General features: G+C 43.9%; 1 protein-coding gene across 3 annotated transcripts; it reads left to right on the top strand.

Annotated features, from left to right (window-relative positions):
- LOC123403800 (CLIP-associated protein-like) lies at positions 1-26804 on the top strand. Of its 3 annotated transcripts, XM_045097716.1 has the most exons (21): positions 21-664; positions 2554-2709; positions 2816-2878; positions 9053-9121; positions 9291-9453; positions 10928-11089; positions 11830-11927; positions 15192-15266; positions 15345-15413; positions 15490-15575; positions 15654-15771; positions 15894-15992; positions 21483-21837; positions 21989-23775; positions 23905-24003; positions 24569-24673; positions 24751-24825; positions 24895-24963; positions 25086-25154; positions 25664-25765; positions 26403-26804. In XM_045097716.1, the coding sequence occupies exons 1-21, from the start codon at positions 329-331 to the stop codon at positions 26559-26561; spliced, it is 4314 nt and encodes a 1437-aa protein (XP_044953651.1). In that variant the 5' UTR covers positions 21-328; the 3' UTR covers positions 26562-26804. The 3 variants fall into 3 exon arrangements, with proteins under 3 accessions (XP_044953653.1, XP_044953652.1, XP_044953651.1); XM_045097717.1 differs by lacking the exons at positions 24895-24963; positions 25086-25154; positions 25664-25765; positions 26403-26804 and having other exon boundaries at positions 8-664; positions 24631-24673; positions 24751-24793; XM_045097718.1 differs by lacking the exons at positions 23905-24003; positions 24569-24673; positions 24751-24825; ... (2 more) ...; positions 25664-25765; positions 26403-26804 and having other exon boundaries at positions 1-664; positions 21984-22196.

Here is a 26804-nt window from a genome sequence, read left to right as displayed (position 1 = left end):
CGTACGTGTACCAGCAGTACTGCTTGGTCATCAGAATGCAGAGTGTACGTGGTACTACTATCAAAACTCGCGATACACCCCTACGAGGGCGGTAGCCAAGTACCGCGCATCACCAGGGACCTATCTGCACACGAAACTACACAAGCTACTCTCTGCCTCGGCGCACTCGCACACTCCTTCCCCTCCTGCCTCCCTTTCCCAGATCCGACCAACACCCCCTCCCCACCGTCGGCCCGCCCTCCCTGCCATTCCCCGAACTCGCCACCCCGACTCACGCCGGTCGTCGCCGTCGTGTTTGGCGGAGGAGCAGGCGGAGGCGCTGGCGGAAATGGAGGCGGCGCTGGAGGCGGCGCGCTCCAAGGACACAAAGGAGCGCCTGGCAGGGGTGGAGCGGCTGCACGAGGCCCTGGAGGCCGCGGCGCGGCGCGGGCTCACTGCGGCCGAGGTCACGGCGCTCGTCGACACCTGCATGGATCTCACCAGGGACGCCAACTTCCGGGTCGCGCAGGGCGGCCTGCACGCGCTCTCCGCCGCCGCCGTGCTCGCCGGCGACCACTTCAAGATCCACCTCAATGCCCTCGTGCCTGCCGCCGTCGAGCGACTCGGCGATGGCAAGCAGCCCGTCCGTGACGCCTCGCGGCAGCTCCTCGTCACGCTCATGGAGGTCAGCCGTCGGCCTCTGCATTGTTGCCTTTTGCAATCGATATGGTCTGTGCTCCTCCGAGTCGGGTTCCGGGGGAATGTGGGTTCCATGCTTCCTGGGTGGGCAATGGAATATACTTCGAGCAGAAGATCTCATGTTCCGGCATATCCATGTGTGTGTTCAAGTGGATGACATAGTGTGGAATTGTTATGTTTTAGACTCCAATGGAATACCAAACTTGAGTTATGATGAAGCGTCGCTTACATTCATACAAGGCGAACTACCTTGGTTGCTCATCTGAATTAGCAGTGCATGGGGCGATGTGGTCTGGTCTTTTCTCTAGGTGGGCGAGCCTGTTTTCTTATGTCAGTGTGCGTATAAGCTATTAAAGTAGACCTAGAATATGTTTCATCCGTGGTATTCTATGGGAGTGGGAGCGCCTTCCGGAATACTACAATGTTGGCCTGCCCTCTGCTTTTCTATCCTTGCAAGACATCACCATTAGGTTTCTACTACTACAGGGACCAGGCGTCTCTGCTCCTGTCTCAAAAAAAAAACAACCCCCATTTCGGTGGAATTCTAATGATAACTAAGTGAATTAGATTATAATTTCTCTTTTCTAGTGAAATGAACATGCTTTACCTTACCTGTGGCCGAGTGCTGGAATATTTTGACTAAATGGAGGCACCAGTTTGGACTTGCCCGATAGCACTCTTTATTCAGTTAATGCTTACTTGACACCACTGGATAGAGATGGAGATTTGGAGTATAGTATCTGTATCTAGACCCGAGCAGTTAGTGTATTTTGCTTTCAGTGGTAAAATATCTGCAATTTTTGTCCTTTAGGTGCTTCACGGTCTTTATTTTAGATGCTCATATGGACTTCAGCCAAGCAGAAGTAGCAAATCAAACTACTAATTCCCTTTATCTTGTGCGTGTGGCTGCTTCTTTTGGCGCAGTTATACATGTGAAGTTGCAGATTGCACTGACATGTTTTTTTATTTGGATTTAAATACACATTTCGTGTATCAACTGTTGTCCGGAGCTCATTTTCGTCCCTAAACTACCTAAGTGACCAAATTGGTCCCTGAATTACGTGTTCTGGCTCATTTTTGTAGTCTTGTCTTGCCCATGTGTCAGTACATGTGGCATGCCGACTCAGTGTGAGGGACTGATGGAGGCACGAGGATATTCTGCACACATGAAAACCCCAAAATTCCCAAGGAAAGACGGTTTTGTTACTGAATTATAGTCCAATAAGCGACAAATTTCTATGCTAGAAGGTCCAGCAACCATGCTAGAGCTATATAACACAGGAAAAAGTGTTACGATGCAGTCCTTTTCTCAAGTTTTAGCTCAAAGGAGGAGGGTATTTTGGGTTATCGCATGCGCAGCATGTTCTCGACCTTTTCCTGCCTAGTCAGCTTCCCATGTGTACTGCCACATTGGCAAGAGGACGAGAATGAACCACAATGGGTAGTTAAGGGACCAATTTGGTCATTCTTATAGTTAGGCATGAAAATTAGGTGCGTCAGTGCGTGTGATAATTCAGGGATGAAATTGGGTATTCACTATTATAATTCTGAACACTAGCTATGGGTTGATCCAGCACTTTGCAAAACTGTACATTTATTTTCGGTACTTTAAAGTTGAAACATGATGTTTCCCATCATTACAGCATTAAAATTCCCATTTGTGCTTTGAATAAGAACTTCTCGGTGCTGTGAGTTTAGATATATCATTGCATTCCTATGCTGCATACTCTTGTTTACATGGAAAATTGTCTATTTAAATTGCACCGAAATCACTAATTTGTCACATAAATGATCATCTATCTGGATGTGGAACTATTTTTACCGCCTGGCTTTCTCGCGGGGTATAGTGAATTGATTTTGTCTCTCCAATATCAGGTTTCTTCTCCAACAATAATTGTTGAAAGAGCTGGAAGTTATGCTTGGACTCACAAGAGCTGGAGGGTGCGGGAAGAGTTTGTGCGCACCCTTGCAACGGCAGTTGGGCTTTTTGCTTCCACAGAGCTCCTTCTACAGCGAGTGTTTCTTTCACCTGTATGTCGGGATGTTTTCTCCTTATTGGATACGGAATATCTAGTTTTCCCTTTATTTTGTTGCGTAACTGGCAATGCTAACTGCTAATCTTGTTTCAACTTCACAGGTCCTGCAATTGTTGAATGATTTGAATCAAAGTGTCAGAGAGGCTGCAATCTCCTGTATTCAGGTGGTCCATCAGAAGCCTGCCCATTTTGATGCCTTTCAGTTACTTATGCAATTTTTCTTCAAATCGCGCTCCCTCTTTGACTATTGGTTAGAACTTTCCATTTTTTTTGTTTCCTCTCATGTCTACATTATTGTTATAGTCCCATCACCGTGTGATTCTAACTGGATTGTACAGTTTGGTGACTTGCTTCTTGTACCAAGCTAATTGGCGTAAGAAACGGAAATTATATGTTTGGATATTCTCTTCTGGTTGCGTTCCATTTCTCGTACTCAGTCTCTTGCATTTCCCCTCTTCTGCATTTTACACATATACTTTGTTGACCTAGTTTAGGGCTTTAGGCAGGAAGGTACCATTGCTTACCATGTGACTACTAACGACATACCAAAGTTATCTTTGTGAATTGTGTGAAGCGTCTCAATCTCCCATAGGGAGATTCGCGTGCCTTTATATTGTTTGAGATAGTCGGTACAACAGTCGTGTACAAAATGCAGACTAGCTGCACTCGAACAAAGGGTTCGAGCAAACCTGAACCAACAACAGAACAAAAGGAAAAAACAAAAATGGGGGCGCCTAGGATTTGAACCGCAAACCCCTTTGGCTTATGCTCGCAACGGTGACCAGCTCGGATAGCAAGGGACCATGAGTAAGAGTGGATTCTTGCCCAACATGAACCATGCCCTGTTGCTGACTGAACAAAACTAAAAACGGAACAGAGATGGCTTGCTGAACCCAGCTTGAGCAAACCTGACTGAAACCAAAGAACACAGGGCAGGCTAGATTTGTACCTGCGGGTGTGGTGCAACGCTCTACGCACGGTAGATCGATCGAGAGGGATAGATACATCGCTAGAGAGGTTATATGAGATAAGGAGATATAGCTAGTTTAAAGGAAAGAGTCTGTAGCCTAACCGAACTCCTGATAATATATGGAGGTACAATATTATGTTTCAACACCCTCCCTTAATCTGAACTTAGCTAAGTTCAGATTACACTTGAACTCTTCAAATGATCTTGAAGGCAATGCCTTGGTGAATCCATCTGCAACTTGATCCTTGGAAGGCACAAAGCGAATCTCTAGTTCCTTGCTAGCAACTCTTTCTCTCACAAAATGATAGTCTATCTCGATATGCTTGGTTCTTGCATGAAAGACAGGATTAGCTGACAAGTATGTAGCACCAAGATTGTCACACCAGAGACAAGGGGTTTTGGTATCATGCATTCCAAGTTCCCTCAATACCATTTTTACCCAGCCAATGCTTTGTATTCTGCCTTTGTACTGGACCTAGAAACTGTGGGCTGTTTCTTTGCACACCATGATACAAGATTAGGACCAAAGAACACTGCAAAACCGACCGTTGATCATCTGTCATCCAGACATCCCGCACAATCAGAATCAGAGAATGCACTAACGAGAATGGATGAAGATCTACTGAATGTTAGTCCAATAGCCAAAGTATTTTTTACATATCTCAAAATGCGCTTGGCAACAGTTTGCTGTAGTAGGTGCGTGGAGAAACTGATAGACTTTATTGACAGCAAAAGAAATATCAGGCCTGGTAAGTGTCAAGTACTGAAGAGCACCTACCACACTTCTGTAATTTGTGCCATCCTCTTGACTCAAAGGATCTCCTTCTACAAGTGACAACTTTTCTGTACTAGACAAGGGAGTTGATGATGGCTTACAATTTTGCATTCCAACTCTAGTCAGAAGATCAGTTGCATACTTTTCTCGAGACAGATGAAGACCACCTTGTGTGTTTCTCTTAACTTCAATGCCTAGGAAATAATGCAGGTCTCCTAACTCTTTAAGAGCAAACTCTGAATTCAAATCTTTCAAGAGAGCTGTAATTGCATCATTGGATGAGCTGGTAACAATAATATCATCAACATAAATAAGCACAAATATGGATGTATGCGACTTATTATAGATGAACAATGATGTATCGTACTTGGAAGGAACAAAACCAAGTCTTTGCAATTTGGAACTCAAGCGAGAGTACCATGCCCCGGGAGCCTGTTTTAGTCCATAAAGAGATTTGTCAAGTCTGCAAACATGAGAAGGTGCACTTCTATCCTCAAACCCAGGAGGTTGTTTCATATACACTTCCTCTTCCAGAACACAATGAAGAAACGCATTCTGCACATCTAGCTAATGAAGACTCCATCCTCTAGATACAACAACAGACAGAACAATACGAACAGTAGGAACTTTAACAACGGGACTAAAGGTGTCCTCATAGTCTATACCATACCTCTGTTTAAACCCTTTAGCAACGAGTCTGGCTTTGTAACGGTCTATTGTGCCATCAGATTTCCTTTTTATTTTGAATACGCACTTGTAGTCAATCAAATTTTTACCTTGATGGGCCAACCAAGTGCCAAGTTTTGTTCTTCTGTAGTGCACAGAATTCCTCTTCCATGTAGGATCAGAGAGCGCCTCATGTACCGAACAGGGTTCCCCTGTTGAGCATGACAAACCATATTTAATTTTGTAATTTGTTGGTTGAATTACCCCAGCACGCAGGCGTGTACGCGGTGGTGTTGGCGCAGAGGATCCTCGCTGCAGTTCGTGGACAGAGGATCCCGGCGATCCCGAGATTGCACTGTTGCTTGCTGGACTCGCCGAATCTTCCGTGGCGCTGGCAGAAGGTAGGTGGTGAAGACGAGCCTGGTGTAGAAGATCCCGACAGACCAGCGGAATCAACCTGGGATCCCACGCCGATGGGTCAGCAACCGATGGCCCACCTGTTGGCGGAGCCGGCCGCCTGACGTAGCAGCGCGGCTCGGCAGCAAAACGAGCGTGTGTGAGTGTCGAGCCCCCATGAGGCGACGCGGCGAAGGCAGGTTGGTGCGGAGGCTCCGCACGGGGAGGCATGCCCGTGAGTAGCCGCGCGGTAGGCGACGAGGGGCGTGCACCCGTTGGTGAAGGAAAACCGCACACGCTGTCCTCCTGAGGGCTTGTTCGGTTAATCCCTCTCAGGAGGGGATTGAGGTGGAATTTGACTTGTAGGGGATTTAATCCCTCTCAATCCCCTCCGAACCCTTTCAAATTTGAAGGAACCAAAAAGGCCTGACAGGGTGGCGATCCCGAGGAGGATCTGTTGGCGCGTTCCTGAGGCAGAGTCAGGTGGCGGGCTGTCTCCTCCAGGAGGACACATGAAATATGTGTGCTGTTTGAGACGATTTGGACATCATTTTGTACAATTTTTTTCTGCTGCTTCCGTACGGGACCCTGCATCATCAGAACACTCAAGTGCATGGTTAGGGGAGTTAGTCATATGGTCATTAATATTGTCAGCCCCATGATGAATGCCGGATAAGTGAGGTGGTAAAAGTAGAATTTCCTTTCTAAGAAGGGCACCGGCATTTGGATGAAGATTTGCAAAGGGAAAAACTGTTTCGTCAAACACAACATCACGAGAAATATATACTCTACCAGTAGGAACATCAAGGCACTTGACACCCTTGTGTTGAGTGCTATAACGAAGAAAGACACATTGCTTAGATCGAAATATAAGTTTTTGATTATTGTAGGGACGAAGATTGGGCCAACGGGGCACAACCAAACACACAAAGTGAGGAGTAGTTGGGCCTAGTGTGAAGAAGACGTTGGACGGGTGTTTCATGATTAATGACACGACTAGGCAACATATTTATATGATGAACCGAGGTAAGAAAGGCTTCATCCCAAAATTTCAAAGGCATGGAGGCACCTGCAAGAAGTGCCAAGACAACTTCAACGATGTGTCTATGTTGCATTCTGCAGAACCATTCTGTTGGTGTGCATGAGGGCAAGAAACATGATGGGAGATGCCTAGAGTTAAAAAAAAAGGTCTAATTTCTCGTATTCACCACCCCAATCAGATTGAACAGCTAGGATCTTACTGTTAAATTGACGTTCAACAAGTGCTTGATAATTTTTGAAGACTTGAAAAACATCGGATCTTTTCTTAAGAAGATAGATCCAAGTGAATTTGCTATAGTCATCTATGAAACTGACATAATAAGAGTGTCTACCAACAGAGGTAGGAGCAGGCCCACACACATGAACAAAAACAAGCTGTAAAGGTTTGGTAGAAATACTAGTTGATACAGGATAAGGCAATCGATGAGACTTTGCCTTTTGACATGAATCACAATTAGTTTCAAGACTGTGCTCACCCACACAAGGGAACTTATTATTCCTAAGCACTTGTTGAACAATAACAAAAGATGGATGTCCTAGCCATGCGTGCCACCGTTCCGAAGAGAGTTTGATGGCACCAAAGACTTGTTTATTGAAGCTTCTAAATTGGGGAATCAACGGATATAGCCCATGCATGCATCTACCTCGATAAAGAATTCTCCTTCTGGCCTGGTCCTTGATAAAAAAGAAATATGGGTGAAATTCTAGAAACACGTTATTGTCAATAGCAATACGGTGAACATAAAGGAGATTTTTAGATGTGGTGGGACAATGCAAAATATTTCTAAGGTGAATATCACGACGTGGGGTTTTGACAATTGAATGACCAACATCACATATCTCCATACCTTGACCGCGGTATTTTTCTGCCACAGTGACCATTTCAAGCTCATGAGTGATGTGGTCGGAGGCACCGGAGTCCACATACCAGTTTGTGTCTACACCATAGGAGGTGTCCACTGCGGCTGCAATCTTTTTTCTTTGGGAATTGTTCTCAGCACAACGCCAATCACGATTCCTAGCTATATGGTTACTTTTCTTGCAAATCTGACATTTATTTTCACTCTTCGTACCCCTGAAACATACCACCGGTGCGTCCCCCGATTGTTGGTGAAGAAAGGGCGCAGGTTGTTGTAGTTGTTGCCGCCGCCGCCACCATAGCCACCATAGGAGCCGCCCCTGCCACCGTTGTCGCCGCTGCCACCATTGCCTTGGCCTCCATTGTAGTGGCCACCACCACCACCACCTTCGTGCTGCCCTCCAAATTTTGGAGGGCCGCGGGAGGCAGATCTACCTCTGCCACGACGACCACCTCCGCCAGAGGCCGCCATAGCAGATGACTTGAAGGACTCGGAGCCAGATCCATGGAACATCTCCATGCGCTGGTCAAAGTTGGAGACCATGCTGAAGAGATCGTCGGTGGAGAGGGGTTCGGTGGGGACGAGCTAAGACGATGGGTTGATACTCCATGTCAAATCCTCCAATGATGAAGGAGATGAGTTCATCATCTGAGATGGGTTTTCCAGCCGTGGCTAGCTCATCTGCCAAGGATCGCATGTACCCAAAGTACGCGCCGGCAGATTGAGAACCCTTTTGGGCATTGGTGAGGCTGGTGCGGATGTTATTGACATGTGATTCTGGACTGAGAGGAGAACATGGCTACTACTGCTGCCCATAGAGCATGAGCTTTTTCATGAGATGCGACTTGGATGAGGACCTCTCGGTAGAGATTGTTGAGGAGAAAGGCTAAAACCTGTTGATCGTCTCTATGCCAGATTGTGTATGCAGGATTTGTGATGGTTTGATCTTTGCCGTCGGAGTTTTTGGTGGTGATAGTTGTGGGTGGCTCGATGGTGGTTTTGTCTAGGTATCCGAACATGCCCGCAGCTCTAATCTGCTATAGCACCTGAGCTTTCCATAGCACAAAGTTTGTGCGGGTAAGTTTCTCAGAGACTTGGGAAGTCAATCCGGAGAAAGAAGATGAGGAGAACGCCATTGCGGAAGGAAGGTGGGTGCAGGCTAGACGTGACGAAGAAGGGCTCTGGTTACCATGTGAATTGTGTGGAGCGTCTCAATCTCCCATAGGGAGACCTGCGTGCCTTTATATTGATTGAGATAGTCGGTACAGCAGTCATGCTACCTACGGTAGATCAATCGAGAGGGAGAGATACATCGCTTGAGAGGTTACATGAGATAAGGAGATATAGCTAGTTTAAGTGAAAGAGTCTCTAGCCTAACCGGACTCCTGATAATATATGCAGGTACAATATTATGTTTCACCAATTTTAGGTTTGGTACCAACTAGTAACCATATTTCTGCTGAGAACAAAGCGACACCAACTTCTGTGGCCATGCAATTTACATATATTCAAATGCATACACTCAATTTTTTCTTCTGATCTGCCTGACTTCCCATGATGCTCTGCACATGTATTTAACTGAAATACTTCCCTGTAATCTAATAATTTGCATTCTACCTATTCACTGCAGGAGATGTACAAAAATATGGGATCTCAGTTCCATGAAGAGTTGCAGCGCCATAATCTGCCTTCTTATATGGTAATGAACTAATGCATGTGGTCCTTTATTACTTAACCAGGGCGATCTCCGTTGTTATCGTTTTATTTTGTCGTTATTGTTGCATTCTCCATGGTTATCCAAATTTAACGTTGGCTGTGCTGACATAACATCGTGATCATCATTCCTTTGCCTCATTTGATGTTTTCAGCTAAAGGAAATAAATTCAAGATTGGATAAAATAGAACCAAAGGTTCCTTCATCTGATGGTGCTAGAACGCAATATAGGGCCATGGAAAGATCTGTTAGTGCTCATCCCAAAAGAGGTAGTCCAAGGAAAAAAAACACATCCAGGGAAAGCACATTATTTGGAGGCAAGTTCTACTTTGTCATACTGGATGATTCCATTTAATTTTATTAGTATCTATGATATGATAAGTGTTAACAAAGATTTCAGGTAATTGCTTCATCTTTTATGTGCATCTAAGTGGACTTTCTCAGAGTCGTAGATGGTTGTTGCTGAAGCACATCCTATTATTACCACAACGTTGCCAATATTTAGTGTCTCCTATTTCAGTCCGTGGACCATTATTTTAATGTTCCTTGTACTTGTTACAATATATGTGGATTGCACTAGCCCTTTCCATCAGTTCGGACTTTTGGTTGCGTTGGCTAGTGCATGAAGCTTGTCATGGTATCAGAGCTAAGGTCTTGAGTTCAAGTCCTGGCTTTCGCAATTTATTAAAAAAATGTTTGTAGCCCCCCATTGTGTCCATGTAGAGGCCTCTTGAGTCATACGTGAGTTTCGCGCGCCGTCGCTCTCTTCCAGTTGCACGTGTTGACTTGTCTTTCCCGTCCCACGTGAGAGGGGGTGTTGAAGTGTATATGTGGATTGGCTTTCACAATTTATTTGAAAAATTGCTGGTAGCCTTTCTTTGTGTCCACGTAGAGACCTCTTGAGTCATACGTGAGTTTCGCGCGCCGTCGCTCTCTTCCGGTTGCACGTGTTGACTTGTCTTTCCCGTCACACGTGAGAGGGGGTGTTGAAGTGTATATGTGGATTGCCTAGTCCTTTCCATCAGTTCGGACTTTTGGTTGCGTTGGCTAGTGCATGAAGCTTAACAATACTGAGAGTCTATGCTATTATTCTGTTCCTTTTATATGGTTTGTATAAAGAACAACGATATTTGTTGCTATTATTGAGTGTAGTTAAATTGCATGGTCAAAAGATTTGGATTTTGGAAAGATGTATGCCTAGAACTAGAAGGGTCACTAGATCAAACTGAAATGTCCAATCTACTACTGCTGATCTGGTTAGTCATATGGCACTCCTTTTGTATTCATGTACAGATAATGATATTAAAAGGCATTTAGTTAGTTCATGACTTCAAAATTCGGACGGACAACAGTGGTAAATTCCACATGTGGATCCAGTGACATAGTTGAAGTGGAGATCACATGTTCCCTTCGGAAACCATGCTTTTATATATTAGCCTTGAAATATGTGCATGTTAATTATCAGCAACTCCATTTTGGACCTTGCATCAACTAAAATGATAGTCCATTCATCAGTATGTTCAAATGCAGTTGTCCCTTTCAGATTATGCACTACATATGGATGCCCCCATTACAAACAACATGAACATTTACTCGCTTGGTAGATATGGTAGAGGCTTTTTTTCCACTATTTTGGTAGGAAATTTTGGTACCGTTAAAATTAAGTAAACAAAGCAGTAGTCAGAAGTTGTCACAATCTGGATGTATGCTAATTTACAGTTCTAAAGTTCGTGGCAGAAGACACATTCACCATATTGATGATGTCTTGTGGGATTTCGTGTTATTTTTCAGGTGACACAGATATTACCGAAAAACCGGTGGAACCCATAAGAGTTCATTCAGAGAAAGAATTATTTAGAGAGATTGAGAAGATTGCATCTGCCCTTAATCCAGAAAAGGACTGGTCTATACGTATTTCTGCAATGCAAAGGATTGAAGCCTTGGTATATGGAGGTTGATCTTTGTCTACCATGTCCTTATTATATCTAAGTTTTTGTTTTGTCATTAAATTATTTTCTTCAGTAAATGTGCCTGTGCCGTTTTCGAAGTTCTTGCTATATGTCAAAGCTGAACTGAGGGGGAAATCCAGAGGAAGTTAATATTTTTTTCTAAACCCAAGGGAAAAAAATAGATCATCCATATCCTTCAAAAGATAAGCAGGATGGCCAGGTTTGGATGCTGGAAACCAGACTGTCCATGAGAGGGACAGTCTCGGGTAGCATCCACTTGTGTCATAGCAGAATTGTTGCAACTTAATAACTAATACAAGTACTCTCTGAGTCTTCAACATATCAATATGGCATTAGTGGGCATCATGCTTATCGCTAAATGGAAAGAGGGAGGGGAGGGAGGGAGCGAACTGTTAATCATGTAAGCTGTATAGAAGTCTCTTGAGTGGGACATGCTAAAAAAAAGGACAGCCCGGTGCATGTAGCTCCTCGAACCCGTGACCTCATGGTCACAAGGCAGCAGCTTTATTGCTGCGCCAAGGCTCCCCTTCAGGACATGCTAAGCCATGGAAATTAATAGATCGGTACATTAAAGCAAAACTGTTTCACATTTATTAACATTATATTAAGCTATATTTGGTTCATAGTATTGGTTGGCCAAGTATAATGTAATATATATCCTATTACCCAGTCCTCTTTTGCTAACATGATTTTGAGTATTTTACTTGAAACCTTTTGTGCCAGGCGCAATTGATTATCCATCATTTTTCATGCTCTTGAAGCAGCTGGTTCATCCACTGTCCTCTCAGCTAGCCGATCGACGGTCTAGCATTGTAAAGCAGGTAATCTTTCTTGCCTGTCTATCTTTATTGACAACTCAATGTCCGAATGTTATTGTTGCAAATTGCAACAGTAACACCCATCTCTCCCAAATCATCAGGTCTATCTAGCTACCTATCTATCTATGTGTGCGTGCTTGTGGTCATACTTGTTAGGAAAGCAACTTATCTTTATTGAAGGCCCAAGGGGCATATATATATTACACATGAATTGAGGTGCAAGGAAAGTAAACATAGACTAATAAGGACTCCTAGGCTACTACTAATACTTCCTAACACCCCCCTCAAATGCAAAGCGTATGCAATAGCATTGCATTTGAAGAAGTGTAATACTAAAAAAAAATGATAATCCAAATCCGCGTCTTGAGAGTGTCGTCATAGCATGAAGAGCCGAGTACTCTACCATTGAGTTAGCAACCCAGATAAAAAAGGATCTTAGATACGATCGAAATCCAAAAATCAATGGAATTACACTGCGCGCTTCTGTCAAAACATTCAAAACTTGTCGAGTCGCCGAAGGAGATAACGAAGAGATGGCACATCAGAGGTAGACACCGCATCACTTGAAGATACAAGATAAGTATCAAGAGAAGATGGGTTGTCAGAAGAAGATCGCACCACCAGAAGCTACCAAGCAAGTAGCTTGCATGGGCGGCGGCTGGATCCCACGAGTGGACTTACAGGCAGCGGCCTGAGGTGAACTTTGATGTGGCAAGATGTCCGTGCAGACCGATCTGAGAGTCTGCGGTTGCTGGACAAGCTGTCGTGGCTCGATCTGGAGGCTGACAGCAGGGACTGGCTTGCAGGAGACTTGGCGGACGGGTGAACGCAGCAGACCGACGGGCAGATCGGGCGGGCACAGCCATGGACAACGGATCCAGGAGATTTGGAGAGGGAGGTGACGGGGCGCCAGCATCCAATAGCAGAGCATGAGATCGATCCGCAGACGGGATCGAGATCTGATCTGACGACGGCTGGAGGTGCGGCGGCTGGAGACGCGGGGGAGGACGGGCGCGGCGGCGGCTGGAGACGCGATGGTAGGGCCCGTCTGCGGTAGATCTGGAGGGAGACGGCGTCACGGAAGGCCGGAGTCCTATAGCTCGAGGCTGGACCGAACGCCTAGGATGCGGAGTATCTCTTCCAGGGTCTTCCCACCGGCGCCAGCGGCCAGGAGCGCCAGGACGGCGTGTATGGAGATCGGAGAGGTTCACGGCCGCGAGTCGCTTGATGAGGCGCAATAGAGAAAGCGACCAGCGAGAGAAAGCGGCGCAATCGAAGATTGGATCTGGAGGGCGAGTTGCGGCGCTCGAAAAAAATAACCTAAGCTCTAATACCATGTTAGGAAAGCAACTTATCTTTATTGAAGGCCCAAGGGAAATATATATATTACACATGACGTGCAAGGAAAGTAAACATAGACTAATAAGGACTCCTAGACTAATACTAATACTTCCTAACAATACTATCTCGACCATACGATATGCCTTGAGATCTGTGCAAGTTACCTCACCCCATGTGAGTAAATGCGGGGTGAGAGACCGTTAACATATCTCATGGCACATTGGATCAGTGATGCATGAGTGCTCACTCACACAAGTGCAAAATCCATTCCAGAAAAATAATCTGGCATAAATTGCATCACATGTCTAAGAACTTGAGAGGTGGGTGCAACTGGGTACAAGAACAGTACAAATCAGGTAGAGAAGACTCAACGCTTTTGAGTTTAACCTCACTGCGACCTCAAGAGCAGGTGACATCTCTGTGGAGAGCGACCCTGTAATGGCCCCACCCTGCTGCTCCACCGAGGTGCTGCTTCTGTAGCGCCAAGGTCTTTTAGTGTCTGGTTGCAACCACTGTGGTAGGTCAAGGTATATACTGAAGTGGGTCTGTCGATCCAAACTGCGAAGGCATGTGGAAGGGTGACTGGATTGGCTCAGGTGAATCGAGGGAGGCAAGTGTTTCAAATAGATAAGAGAAGAAAGAGAAAAAGAGCAAATAATTGAAGAGTGTGGCTGAGTCATGCCACAGGTGCACCGAATTGCATAGCAGGTGGATTTTGCACCTCACTGGCTGTAAATGAGCGTTTATCCAGTCCTTTTACCCACTCGCGCCCACCTTTTGTAGACCTGTGGTGCAATATATTCATAAAATATGGATAGTTGATAATGATAGGCCATATCAGGGATTACGAGTCGCCAAGTCGAGCCGAGTCGCCAGGGCACTGACTCATGAACTAGGCGCGCGACTAATCAAGGTTTTTGGTTGGAAGGCAAGTACCAACTTATAGACTAGTCTCAGTGACTCGTCTTTACTAATCGGTTGACTCATAGTCCTTGGGTCATATTGAGAGTAAAGCAAAATCACTATAACATAATTAGAACAAAACATTAGAATTTTCGTAGTCAATCATAGCTACTATAAGTCTACAACGTAAGTAAGGGTAAGTGTTTCATAGAACACAAGACAGACTCACTATGATTACCAGTTTTCTCCCTAGATTTTAATATGGTTCTATAGAGGTTTAGACTCATCTACTACACAGGGACTATAATGGTTACCTTGGTGCCCTTGCACAATAAGGGAAGTCTGTTCTAGCTTATTATTAAGGTTCCTTCGCCTAAAACTAAAAGCTTACTATTAAGGTTATGCACAGGCTGCTGCATTGGAATTTTTTGTCCGTTTAGTTGTTGACATGGGGGGGTTGCATGCATGTGTGTAGAAGTCAAGTAATTTTGTTATCTCGGACATGCATGATACACTAGGAAGGTGTTTGGTTGGGAAAAGGTAATGTAAACATAAATGTAATTAGATTACAGTGGTACTGTTAACACTATTGGTAAAAATAGAAACCTGTTTGGTTCGACACATGTATCGGTAATGGCGCATGGATATCCTAAGGAGGCCCATGGTGCTGTGGCGAACAGGCGGCCGCCGGTTGGTCCTTGTGTGGCTGGACTGCTCGCAACAAGGACTTCGAGTGACAGAACGAAGAAGAGTGCGGATGAAAACTCCAAAGCAAACACCTCCTAGATGGAATCAACCTTTTACCTTTGAGAGTTTCAGTAGGCCATCAGGGTCTGTAAAGTAGTTCCAGTTTACACTAATTTTGGGGTTACAGCTGAACATCAGTTCAGTATGAAGTTGTTTCATTTCGTCAGATGCAGGTGTTATGGAATTCTGTTAGAACATTTTCTGGTTAAATCTGCAGTCACAGGGCAAACTTCTTGCCTTGGTGATGAAGAACTGCTGACTAGGTTTGTTTTGCAGGCATGTCATCTACTTAACGTACTATCGAAGGAACTCCTCAGCGACTTTGAAGCATGCGCTGAAATATTTATTCCGGTAATTCTAGAAGCTGTTTCAGTGTTATGCAACTCTTGTTTGGTACTAATAGGGCTAACATATTAATGAAATTCTCAGGCACTTTTTAAGCTTGTTGTCATAACTGTGCTCGTGATTGCTGAATCTTCAGACAACTGTGTAAAAACTGTGAGGTTCCTGCCTTCACTTGTATTGAACAATGGTACTTCCTTTCATTACTTTTCTGACATGCAATATCTTGCAGATCTTGCGGAACTGCAAGGTTTCACGTATTGTTCCATTAATAGCTGACACAGCAAAAAATGACCGCAGTGCAATCCTCCGTGCCAGGTACTTGTGCTTTTCATTGTCTCAATAGGTGTGGGGTCTTAAAGATTATAGCTACTTATACATTTTCTCCTACGTCAGGTGTTGTGAGTATGCACTTCTAATATTGGAATATTGGGCCGACGCTCCAGAAATACAACGCTCAGCTGATTTATATGAAGATCTAATAAAGTGTTGTGTGGCAGATGCAATGAGCGAGGTAGGACTAATATCTATGCTTCCCGGCTTAATAACATTACTTCAATACTTTTATGCATTGAAACCCGAAACTTGTCTGAATTTGTGTTATTTCTTGTATGTAATGCCATATTGCAAATATAGGTTCGTGCAACTGCAAGAAGTTGCTATAGGATGTTCATAAAGACATGGCCTGAGCGTTCACGTCGGCTTTTTATGTCATTTGATCCTGCAATACAGAGGGTATGTGGATTTACTTCTCTGCATGCCTTTTCAGATCACTATATACGAATTATCAAACATATAACAGAGAAAATGAGGTTGAATAAGCTGATTTTATATTCATCATTGTGGTGTACTCATGTGTTGCACTGTTGCCAACTAAAAAAAGAGGAGAAGAAGCAATTGTTCTACATAGAAAGGGAAGGCACATAAAACTATCATCCAGCTAAGGATATTATTTAGATTGTTCTATGAATCTCATGGAAGCATAGTTTTTTTCTTGGGTTGTGTAATATCTTACACTGGTTTATTTTAATTCTGAAACTTTGAATAAATGTTAAACAGTACTCCCTCCGATCCAATAACAAGTGTCGTGGTTTTAGTTCAAATTGAAACCACAACACTTATTATTGAATCGGAGGGAGTAGTATATATAGCATCTGAAGCCTGGTGTTTTACTTTTAAATTATAATTCTAATATACATTTGGCTGTAACAGCCAAGAATTGTTTGTAATTTTGCGGAAAGTAGTGCAAATGAAGTATCTACCCTGATTAGCTCAAGTCCAGGAGCTATAAATCGCCCCTTAGGAGGCTGTAATCCCCCTTCTTTTCAATACAAAGAAACGCAAGGCTCTTTGCGTTTTCTCGAAAAAAAGTTAGCAGTGCTAGACTCAACCTTAAAGCTTAATATTTTTCTGAAAACTGTCTTTTATATAAAAAGGTCAAATAATGCATGACATCTTGTATTTTGTGACGACTTGGAATCACGAATCGCAGGTTGTACTAATTAGAGATGGCATGATTCGAGCCCGAGGCCGGTGGTACCCTTGTCTCCCTGGAATTATTGTGGGTTAGGGAAAGTAGAGGCGTTGTGTGCTGGTAGGGTGGAAAGCAAGGTTCAAAAGAGTGACAGGCGTAAATTCCTGGTTTTGCATCTGCCTAGCGCTTATCTTGCCTAAGCTTAAGCGCGCGCCTATCATGGTTAAGCGCTAGTGGTAAATCATTAATCTGTTGAGGGATCACTTGTTTAATTCAATAGATAAAGGCTCTACATAGAGTACTCATCCTCGACTAAGGTTTTTAAGGCGGTAAGGCGAGGCGAGGCGCCCTGGCCTCTTTTCATCTTTTATTAAGCTCTCCAGACAGTTCTGTACTATTATGACAGAAGAATAGAGTAGCATTTAGTAGACATACAAACCTTGAAATTGCTGGTTGTTGAGCCCACATAGCATCCCATCCCTCCCATCCTCTTTCTCTTCTTCCCAACAGAAAGCTGCATGAACATGAACAAATATGTTAGTCCCTCCGATCCATCCATATTACTTGTCTTAGATTTGTCTACGTAATATGGATCGGAGGGAGTATAACTTAATAGCTTATCACTCCACAGTAAGTGAAAATAATGAGAACTAAATGTGAGCAAAATTGAAAAACAGGATAACACTAAATGTGAGCAAAATTGAAAAACAGGATAACAAGCATGACTGCATTGTTAGGAAATATGCAACTTGTATTCCCTGAAGGCCAATGGGCAGTATATATACATGTACAAGTGGGAAATATGCAGGAAACCCCTCATACAACGGGGAAAATATACAGGCTAGAATATAACTCTACCCCCCCCCCCCCCCCCCTCAAACTCATGGTGGCTAAACAACACTGGGTTTGGAGAGATCGAAGCCATGTTGTGCTCTAGACTGGGCCTTCGTAAAAAAATCCGCCAACTTTAACTCGGAAGGCACATACCGAAGAGCAATAACCCGATCCTGCACACCAGCGCGCACATAGAAAGCATCAACACCAATATGCTTGGTGAGCTCATGATTCACAGGGTCGCGCACATGTACTGTCAGACAATAGTAGAGTAGGTGTAGTGATAGAAACACCAAAGTCCTGAAGGAACCACCGTAACCAAGTCACCTCTGCCGTCAACAAAGCCAGAGCCATAGCTCGCAACACAACCTCGACACTCGAACGGGAAATTGCAGTCTGCTATTTCGTCTTCCAGGCAATGAGAGAACCACCAAGAAAAACACAATAAGCAGAAAGTGAACGGCGATCCGAGGGATCACTAGCCCATATAGCATCTGAATAGGCCTGAAGCTTTAATGAACCAAAGTGAGGAAAGAACATGCGGTGAGAGATCGTGCCCCGAACATATCGAAGAACACGAAGGTGACTATAGTGAACCGAAGTGGGAGTGGAGACAAACTGACTCAGAATATGGACCTGATGTGAGATATCCAGACGAGTGACAACTAGATAGACAAGACTCCCAATAAGATGATGATAACGCGTCGGATCAGGCAAGGGGTCACCGTTAGTATCACGGAGGTGAACGTTGAGCTCCATGGGAGTCTCAACAGTGCGCTCATCAGTAAGAGCAACACGAGCAAGAAGATCCTGGATATACTTTTCCTGGGAAATATAAAAGCCATCAGAGGTAGAAGAGGCCTCAATCCCAAGAAAGTAGGTGAAGAGGGCCAAGATCAGACATAAGAAAGTGCTCACTAAGACGAGCCTTCACAAAGGCAATATACTCGGGGTCGTCGCCAGTGATAATCATGTCATCAACGTATAGAAGAAGAGTCCGACCACAAGCAGAAAGGTGGACAAACAACGCTGGATCATGAGCACTCGCTGAAAAACCAGCGGCAGTCACCATAGAGGCAAAACGCTCAAACCGGGCGCGAGGTGCTTGCTTAAGGCCATAGAGAGAGCGATGAAGACGGCATACCATTTACCCAGGTGGGGGCTGCATGTAGAAGGGATGATACTCATCAAAAGTCACATCTCGAGAAATACGCATCCGATGACTGATCCCAACAATGATAGCCCTTATGCTCATCGCTATAACCTATGATGACACACTCAACTGATTGAGCGGATAATTTGGTGCGTTCACGAGGGGCAAGAAGAACATAGCAAACACAACCAAACAAACAAAGCGCGGAGTAATCGGGAGGACGATCAAAGAGATGCTCGAAAGGAACACCACCCTGCAAAGCAGTGGACGGCTGAAGATTGATGAGATAGGTGGAAGTGGAGACAGCCTCAGCCATAAAAGTGAGGCGGAAGAGAGGCGGCGATCATCATCGCACGAGCCGTCTCAAGAAGGTGACGATGCTTGCGCTCAGCCACGCCATTCTGAGCATTAGCACTAGGACAAGAGAACTGAGCAAGAGTACCTTGCTCAGCAAGAAATCCACGCAACATCTTGGAGATATACTCTCCAGCAGAGTCAGCACGGAACACACGAATAGGCGTAGAGAACTAAGTGTGAACCATTGCAGCAAAACGCTTATACATAGATAAGACCTCACTACGAGAAGACATAAAATATATCCACGTGTGCCGAGAGAAATCATTAATAAAGATAATATAGTAGCGATGGCCTCCCTTCGATGCGAAGGGAGCTGAACCTCAGACATCAGAGTGAACAAGGTCGAAAGGACGCTGAGACATACTCTCGCTATGAGGATAAGGTGATTGGACCTGTTTCCCAAGCTGGCAACCCTGACAGTCTAAGGACATACCGCCAGAGATGGATCCAAGAAGACCACGTCGAACTAAGGATGAGAGACGAGAGCCGCATAGTTGACCAAGGTGGTGATGCCACTGCTGAAAAGAGCTGGTAGACAAGGCCACAGAGCTGGAGTCAAAGTTGAGAATGACCCTGCAACCAGAGTCAACAATCTGACCACTAGAAATGAGCTGCATGGTAAGTCGAGGAACATGAGCAACATCGGGAACATGAAAAGATGAAGTGCTAAGAATGCCTCGGCCATTAACCGGGAGAGAGGTACCATCTGCAGTAAGAACATGAACAGGAGAATCGAGAGCTCGAGTAGAGGACAGAGTGGATGAATCATGAGTCATATGGAAAGATGCTCCACTATCAAGAATCCACGGAGATGTACCTGCTTGTGTAGAAGGTGGTCTTATAATGCCAGAAGAGTAAGTAACAGGACCAGCAGAAGACGAGACCGCATGCAGACAAGCACCAACCACAAAGGAAAGAGGTGTGTGCGAAGCGCGTTCGATGCAGTCATATGCACCAGTATAGCTTGTGAAAGTCGCGAGAGGTGTCGGGGAAGAGCGACATTCATTGGTGAAAGTCGCGAGAAGAGTCGGTGTAGAGCGACAATCATTATATGTGGAGCTAGCGGGAGGAGCAGCAGAAGAGCGACCGGCACAACTTGTGGAAGACGCCAAAGACGACGAACGAGCATCAAGCGCCGAGGAACGGCCCATATGCGAGACGGGAATAGTGAAGAAAACACTGTTAGGACTCATCGGACAGCGAGGGACATGCGGACCCAACGAAAACATCTCCCCACCCCTCTCTATTTTTAGGCAGGCAACACTACTGCTCACGTGTGAGTAGGAGCTCTCGACCAGAACTGCACAGAGATTAGGCAACCAGCAGCGCGACAGCAGCCGTATCCAGCCGAGGACGACGGAGATGGGCGGCGGACCGGTAGGATCTGACGAGTCCAGTGAGGGCTCGGAGACCAGGAGACCAGTAGTGGGTGGGGACCGCGGGATCGGGCGGATGGCAGCGAGCTCCAGCAAGGGGCGGCGACCATCGGCTTCGATCCAGCGGAGGAACAGCCGGAGCAGCAGGCAGCTGCGGAGTAGAGCAGATCACAACGACATAGGAGGCTTCAGCAGCGGAGATTTTGTCTGGACAAGTGCACGAGCTTACATTGAAGATGTTGTAAATTAGTCCACAAAAGCCACATGACATAAGTCCTGAATCCTGAGTCCGAAAAATTAGAGATTAGACTCTAGTGGCATAAAATAGGTGCACATAACACCAACATATCAAAAGGATTAAGGCCGGGTAACTCTCTTATGTCTCAACTTTCATCTCCAACTCCAAGTCTCAATAGCATCATCAAACTCATCGATGGTGGTAAACATTCGTGTTGTCTGTTGTCTCACCATCATAGCTCACATTATCATCACCAATCACAAAGTCTGAATCATCGTTCTCTCCGTTGCGGATGTTTGAGTGTTGCTCTTGGTCCTCCTTTGCTCATCTTCTTTAATCATCTTGTTGGTGTAGGTCTCTTGTGATGCCCTTTGTTATGGGATACGGACAGTTGACGACCCCCTTTGATTTGTAGTAGACTAGTAGCTGTCCTAGAAAGATTGGAATTTAAATGCATCAATCTTGACTGGCCTGGGATCAGAGACCTATGATATTTGTCTGGGTTAAAGCCCAATCCATTACAACTGGAGTTTGAGTCCTAGCTATCTGCATCTTGGGCTATGTACCCAAAGGGGGTAAAGTGGCACATCAATTTGGTTTGGCTGCTGCCATAGTAACCAGGCGGCTATATGCCCTCTCCAGCTCCCCCGCGTGGCAATTTCTGTTATACTAATTTTCGGTGTCCTGAAACTATATGGATGTAGGTTGGCATCTGGAGCTTTAAGTGGTTCCAAGGGTTGCTATGCAATTGCGAGTTTCTGTTGGTTTGATCTAACACTGGGCATTTTTGCAGATTATTAATGATGAAGATGGGGGCATGCACAAGCGATATCCTTCATCATTGCATGAGAAGGGTGCTCAACTTTCTCGTTCCTCATCTCATGCAAGTGGTACACATTTGACCGGATACAACACTTCATCTATTGTTGCAATGGACAAGGGTGCAGCAGTTTCTTCTGAATCATCTCTCCCGTCAAGCATGCTCCTGTCGCAGTCAAAGGCAACTGGTAGACATGCTGAAAGAAGCATAGAGAGTGTGCTTAGTTCAAGCAAACAAAAGGTTTCAGCCATTGAGAGTTTATTGAAAGGCGTAGGCATCTCAGGCAGGCAAAATTTCTCAGCTGTGCGCTCAACAAGTTTGGATCTTGGTATGGTTTATGCTGCTTAATGATAATTTGTTTCATCAAGTATGGAAAGGCTCTTTTGTTGTGTAGTCAAGTCTTTACTGCTATTGCTTTCATGGCTTATTTCTGTGTACTTGATAAACCTTAATTTCTTTTTCTTTTCCTCCTAGTGCAGGAGTTGATCCTCCATCCTCTCGTGATCCTCATATACCGCTTGCTGCACCTGCTTCGAATCACCTTTCTTTGCAGAGTTCTGCATTGTTGGATTCATCCCTCCCTAGCATAAGTATCAGAAGAAATGGCGGTTCACGTTTGGTAGACGCAATGCCTCAGGTAGACACCAAAGAGCGATCGAGGTCACCATATTCGCATAATCTATCATCTGAACCCATGTTGGATTTGTCAGTGCCTTATTTGAGAAGATCTTTAGGGAGATCTCAAGATGATAGCATTACAAATGAGGGTAATGATACATGGCCAAGGCCTAACAGGCGATCGCCACAGATGCATACGGACAAACACTTCACCGATATGCCTTATAGGGATGCCAGTTACAGAAATTCGGCAAATAACCATGTCCCACACTTCCAAAGGCCGCTTAGGAAGCAAGTGGCATCAAGAGTTTCTGTGGGTGTCAGACACAGTTTTGATGATGGCCATGTCCCATCTAATGACATGTCTGAATATACAGATGGCCCAGCATCATTAAATGAAGCCCTCTCTGAGGGTCTTAGTCCGAGTTCAGACTGGGTAGCAAGAGTTGCAGCTTTTAATTTTGTTCAGACATTATTGCAACTAGGACAGAAAGGCATTCAAGAAATTACTCAGAACTTTGAAAAGGTCATGAAGCTATTTTTTCGTTATTTGGATGATCCTCATCACAAAGTTGCACAGGCATCTTTCTCCACACTTGCAGATATTATTCCAGCATGCAAAAAGCCATTTGAGAGCTATGTTGAAAGAATTTTACCGTATGTCTTTTCAAGACTTATTGATCCAAAGGAGTTGGTTTCTAAGCCATGTTCATCGACCTTGGAAGTTGTTGGCCGAACATATGCTGTTGACACATTGTTACCTGCAATAGTACGTTCACTGGATGAACAAAGGTCTCCGAAGGCGAAACTGGCTGTTCTTGAGTTCGCTAATAAGTCATTCAGTAAGTACAAGGTAGACTCTGAAGGTTACAGTAACAGCGGCTTTCTTAAGCTCTGGCTTTCAAAACTAGCACCTTTAATACATGAAAAGAATGCAAAGTTGAAGGAAACGTCCATTAAAGGAATCATATCAGTTTATTCTCATTTTGATTCAACATCAGTCCTAAACTTCATTCTAAATTTGTCTATTGAAGAACAAAACCTTGTGAGGCGCTCGCTCAAGCAATATACTCCTCGTATTGAGGTCGATCTGGTAAACTACTTGCAGAGCAAGAAAGAGCGTTCACGTCCCAAGTCTTATGAATATGAACAGATTGATTTTGGAACTTCTGAAGATGGTTATAATCTGACATCAAGGAATAGCTATCCTTTTGGACGGGTCTCTGCTAGTTCCTTTGACAATGAATCTGGGAAGAGGGTGCATGCAGTTCAAGAATCCACATTTCTTACTGGTCGAACAACCTCTGATGTCCACACTGATCATGCTAACCAATGTTTTGAACCTTCTTCTGAAGCTGAAATTTTTACAGCAAGTCGGGAATCAAAGAGCAATGCTCGCTCAGTTGTAGAAGCTGCACGCTCATGGGCAGATTATCCTGAAAAATCAGATGCCACCATTGATGATGAAAATTCTGTTGGCACCCCTCGCCTGGATTTTGGCCTTCGTGTTTCTGATGGACATAATAATGCTGCTGTTACAACTGTCGGGAAAAATATGCAAGATATGGATCAATTTGTCGACCTTGGTTCTGTGAAGGTTGTCTCACATACAACTAACGGCCCCAGCATACCACAACTTCTTCATCGGGTACTTCTGATATCTCCTTGTTTTTTTTCCTTCAACTTTTATGGCTCCGATTGTAATTCTGATACGTGTTGCTTTTACTTTTCATTGTCCTAAATAACATCACGATTATATGGCTTTGTACCTTCTTAGATAAGTAATGATGGTGAAGTTTCATCCCAAGACAAGCAGGAAGCATTGCAGCAGTTGGTGCAAGCATCTGCAAACAATGATAACTCTATATGGACAAAGGTCTGTAACCTTACCATTTTAATTCCCATTTTATTTTATTATTTGACGAAAAACTTACATTCTTGCTGCTTTCTTTTTGTGTGTTTACTTAGTTTAGATTCCTCTTCATTCTTTCATTGAGTGTTCAAGTTCATTTAATCTTATGACTTCTTTTTCCATCTGGTGGTAAGGATTTCTTGAGTGCTCTCTGGGAAGGAGGGAAATGCATTTCCCAAAAGAGAATGCATTATGTTCCTTTTTATCTTTTCATTAGACTATTAGACTAATAGGGTAGTACTGCTATGTTTACAAATACACCCTTTCTAGTACAGTTCAACTACTTGATATTTGGCTCTTGATGAGATGGTTTCTGTAGATGAAGAATGCTTCACCATTTGAACAACAGAGAAAAGTGACATTTGGTTCTGTCTAAACAATCATTTTAATTGGCGTCCCCAATTCCTTTTCCACAAAAAGTAGTCACTATCCATTTCTCTCCATCTATTATGTTACTTTGTGTCATTTAAATATTTTATCATTCAACACATAAAATCTGTATTCTAATACTAGCCCCTCCTCTAAATAGTATTTCAATCAGATTTTAACAACTGTCCTTGAGGTATTGGATGACTCTGATTCTTCTGTCAGGGAGCTTTCTCTATCGCTAGTTGCTGAGATGCTCCGCAATCAGGTCTGGTACTCACAAATCATGCATTTATGTAGAAGTAGGTTGTATTGTTGATTAATATTTTCTATTTATTTTCTCAGAAAGATCAAATGGAAGAATCCATAGAGATTATCCTTGAAAAGTTGGTGCAGATGACCAAAGATGTTGTAGCAAAGGTACATTTTCCTTAATTTAAGAGGTTTGGTGATGTTTCTGCTGTGCTGATATTTTTCTTAATGCTGCAGATTTCGAATGAAGCAAACCAGTGCTTAAATGCCGTGCTGGCAAAATATGATCCGTTTAGATGCCTTGCTGTATGTCCAGTGCTGTAGTCCTATTTACTAATGATATTACTTTAGTACTATTATCTTTGTTTATAGTTTTTTTGTAGCTAGCAACTTATACTACTGTATGCATTTTTTCGCTTGTACTGCAGGTTATTGTGCCCTTGCTAGTTACTGATGATGAGAAGGCACTTGTCATGTGTATCAACTGTTTGACAAAGGTAAATTAGTTTCACATTAGCCAAGAGAACAATATGATTCTCTTTTTAATTTGATGGCAAGTGCACTATTCCGAAGTTCCCTTAGCTGCTAGAATGGTTCTGGTTCATCCATCCCATCGTGAGTTGATGACTATTGATCTGATGGCCCGTCATGGCTTGATGACTATTGATCTGATGGCCCGTCATGGCTTGATGACTATTGATCTGATCGCTGATGGTTCTGGTTCATCTGGCAATTTCTTAGATTGTAGGTTTGTAGTAAGCACTCCCCAGGACCATCCTTTCTGACTATGGATCCGATAACCCTTGTGAACACCAGTATTCTGACAATTATTCCATTTAAGCACCATTGCTAGATCTGTTGGCGAGGATATATTTGTACAGAAAGGAATTTCTGATAACTCTTATTAGTTTGTAGAGTCGTTCACTCATTTTTATTCTTGTTAACTATAGCAATATATCCTGAGAACCAATAGTTGACTGTTCGTATTCTCCTGCTAAACATGCAGCTTGTTGGGCGGCTTTCACAAGAGGAATTGGTGGCTCAACTCCCTTCATTTTTACCAGCACTTTTTGATGCTTTCAGTAACCAGAGTCCAGATATTCGCAAGGTATTTGCCTGTTCTGCTGATGAACTACCTTTTTTCGCTGGCGTGCTAGTTCCTGGACTAGGGGACCTTGAAGCTTATTTGTGTTATATAAGGAGTATTAGTATTAGGTCTAGGAGTCCTATTAGGCTATGTTTCCTTTCCTTGTGCCCCAAGTATATATATCTATATATAATCAAGTTGATTGCAATACAATCAAGTTGCATCCATAACAATGTGAAGAACCCAAGAGACCAGTCTAAAAAGACGGCTTCTTGTCCCACCAGTAATATGGGCTTCTGGTAGTACTTGAAAACTAGGGATAGGGGTGCTACGATTATTTTAGGCAGCATCAAAGGACCAGGGTTTTATGTGCCAACTGTAATCTCCACTTCTGTTTCTAAGAATAGATGTGGGGTAGGTGGAAGCTCTCAATCAACCTAAAGTTTAAACATGAAAAATGGTCATGCTATTTGTTATTATTTCTTACGGATATTTCGGTGCCAGGTTGTGTGGTTTTCAGCTTTAGCGCATTCGCCGTTTCAAATTTCTAGTGGGTCATTTTCATTTTACTCATTGTTAGTGCACATTAACTGTGCCTGACACATTTAGCGAACATCATTGGTGTTCCACATCTGATATCATTTACACTTGCTTGTAGACTGTTGTATTCTGCTTGGTGGATATCTACATCATGCTAGGGAAAGCATTTGTGCCATATCTGGAGGGGCTTAGTAGCACACAGCTGCGGCTGGTAACAATCTACGCAAATCGGATATCACAGGCAAGGTCTGGTGCACCTATCGATGCTAACCAATGAGTAGTATCATATTTGTGTACCACATGGACATTTGTTTGGATGGGCTGGAATTATGGGTTTCATTCATTTGTGCATTTGTATAGAACAGACAGGTGGTGCTCATGTATTTAGCTCCTGGCTTTTGTGGAGTATGTGTTATTTGTCTTTTTTTATTTTCCTGTCATGTGTCACAATTGACCATTCACATTGTACAAAGAGACAGAAAAAGTTTCACGGTGCTTGTTCATCTCCCATTTTCCTGTA

The sequence above is a fragment of the Hordeum vulgare genome, chromosome 6H (assembly GCF_904849725.1).
Source record: "Hordeum vulgare subsp. vulgare chromosome 6H, MorexV3_pseudomolecules_assembly, whole genome shotgun sequence".
Classification (NCBI taxonomy): Eukaryota; Viridiplantae; Streptophyta; class Magnoliopsida; order Poales; family Poaceae; genus Hordeum; species Hordeum vulgare.
Note: the sequence above shows the minus strand (reverse complement) of the source record. Positions and strands in the feature narration are given on the sequence as shown.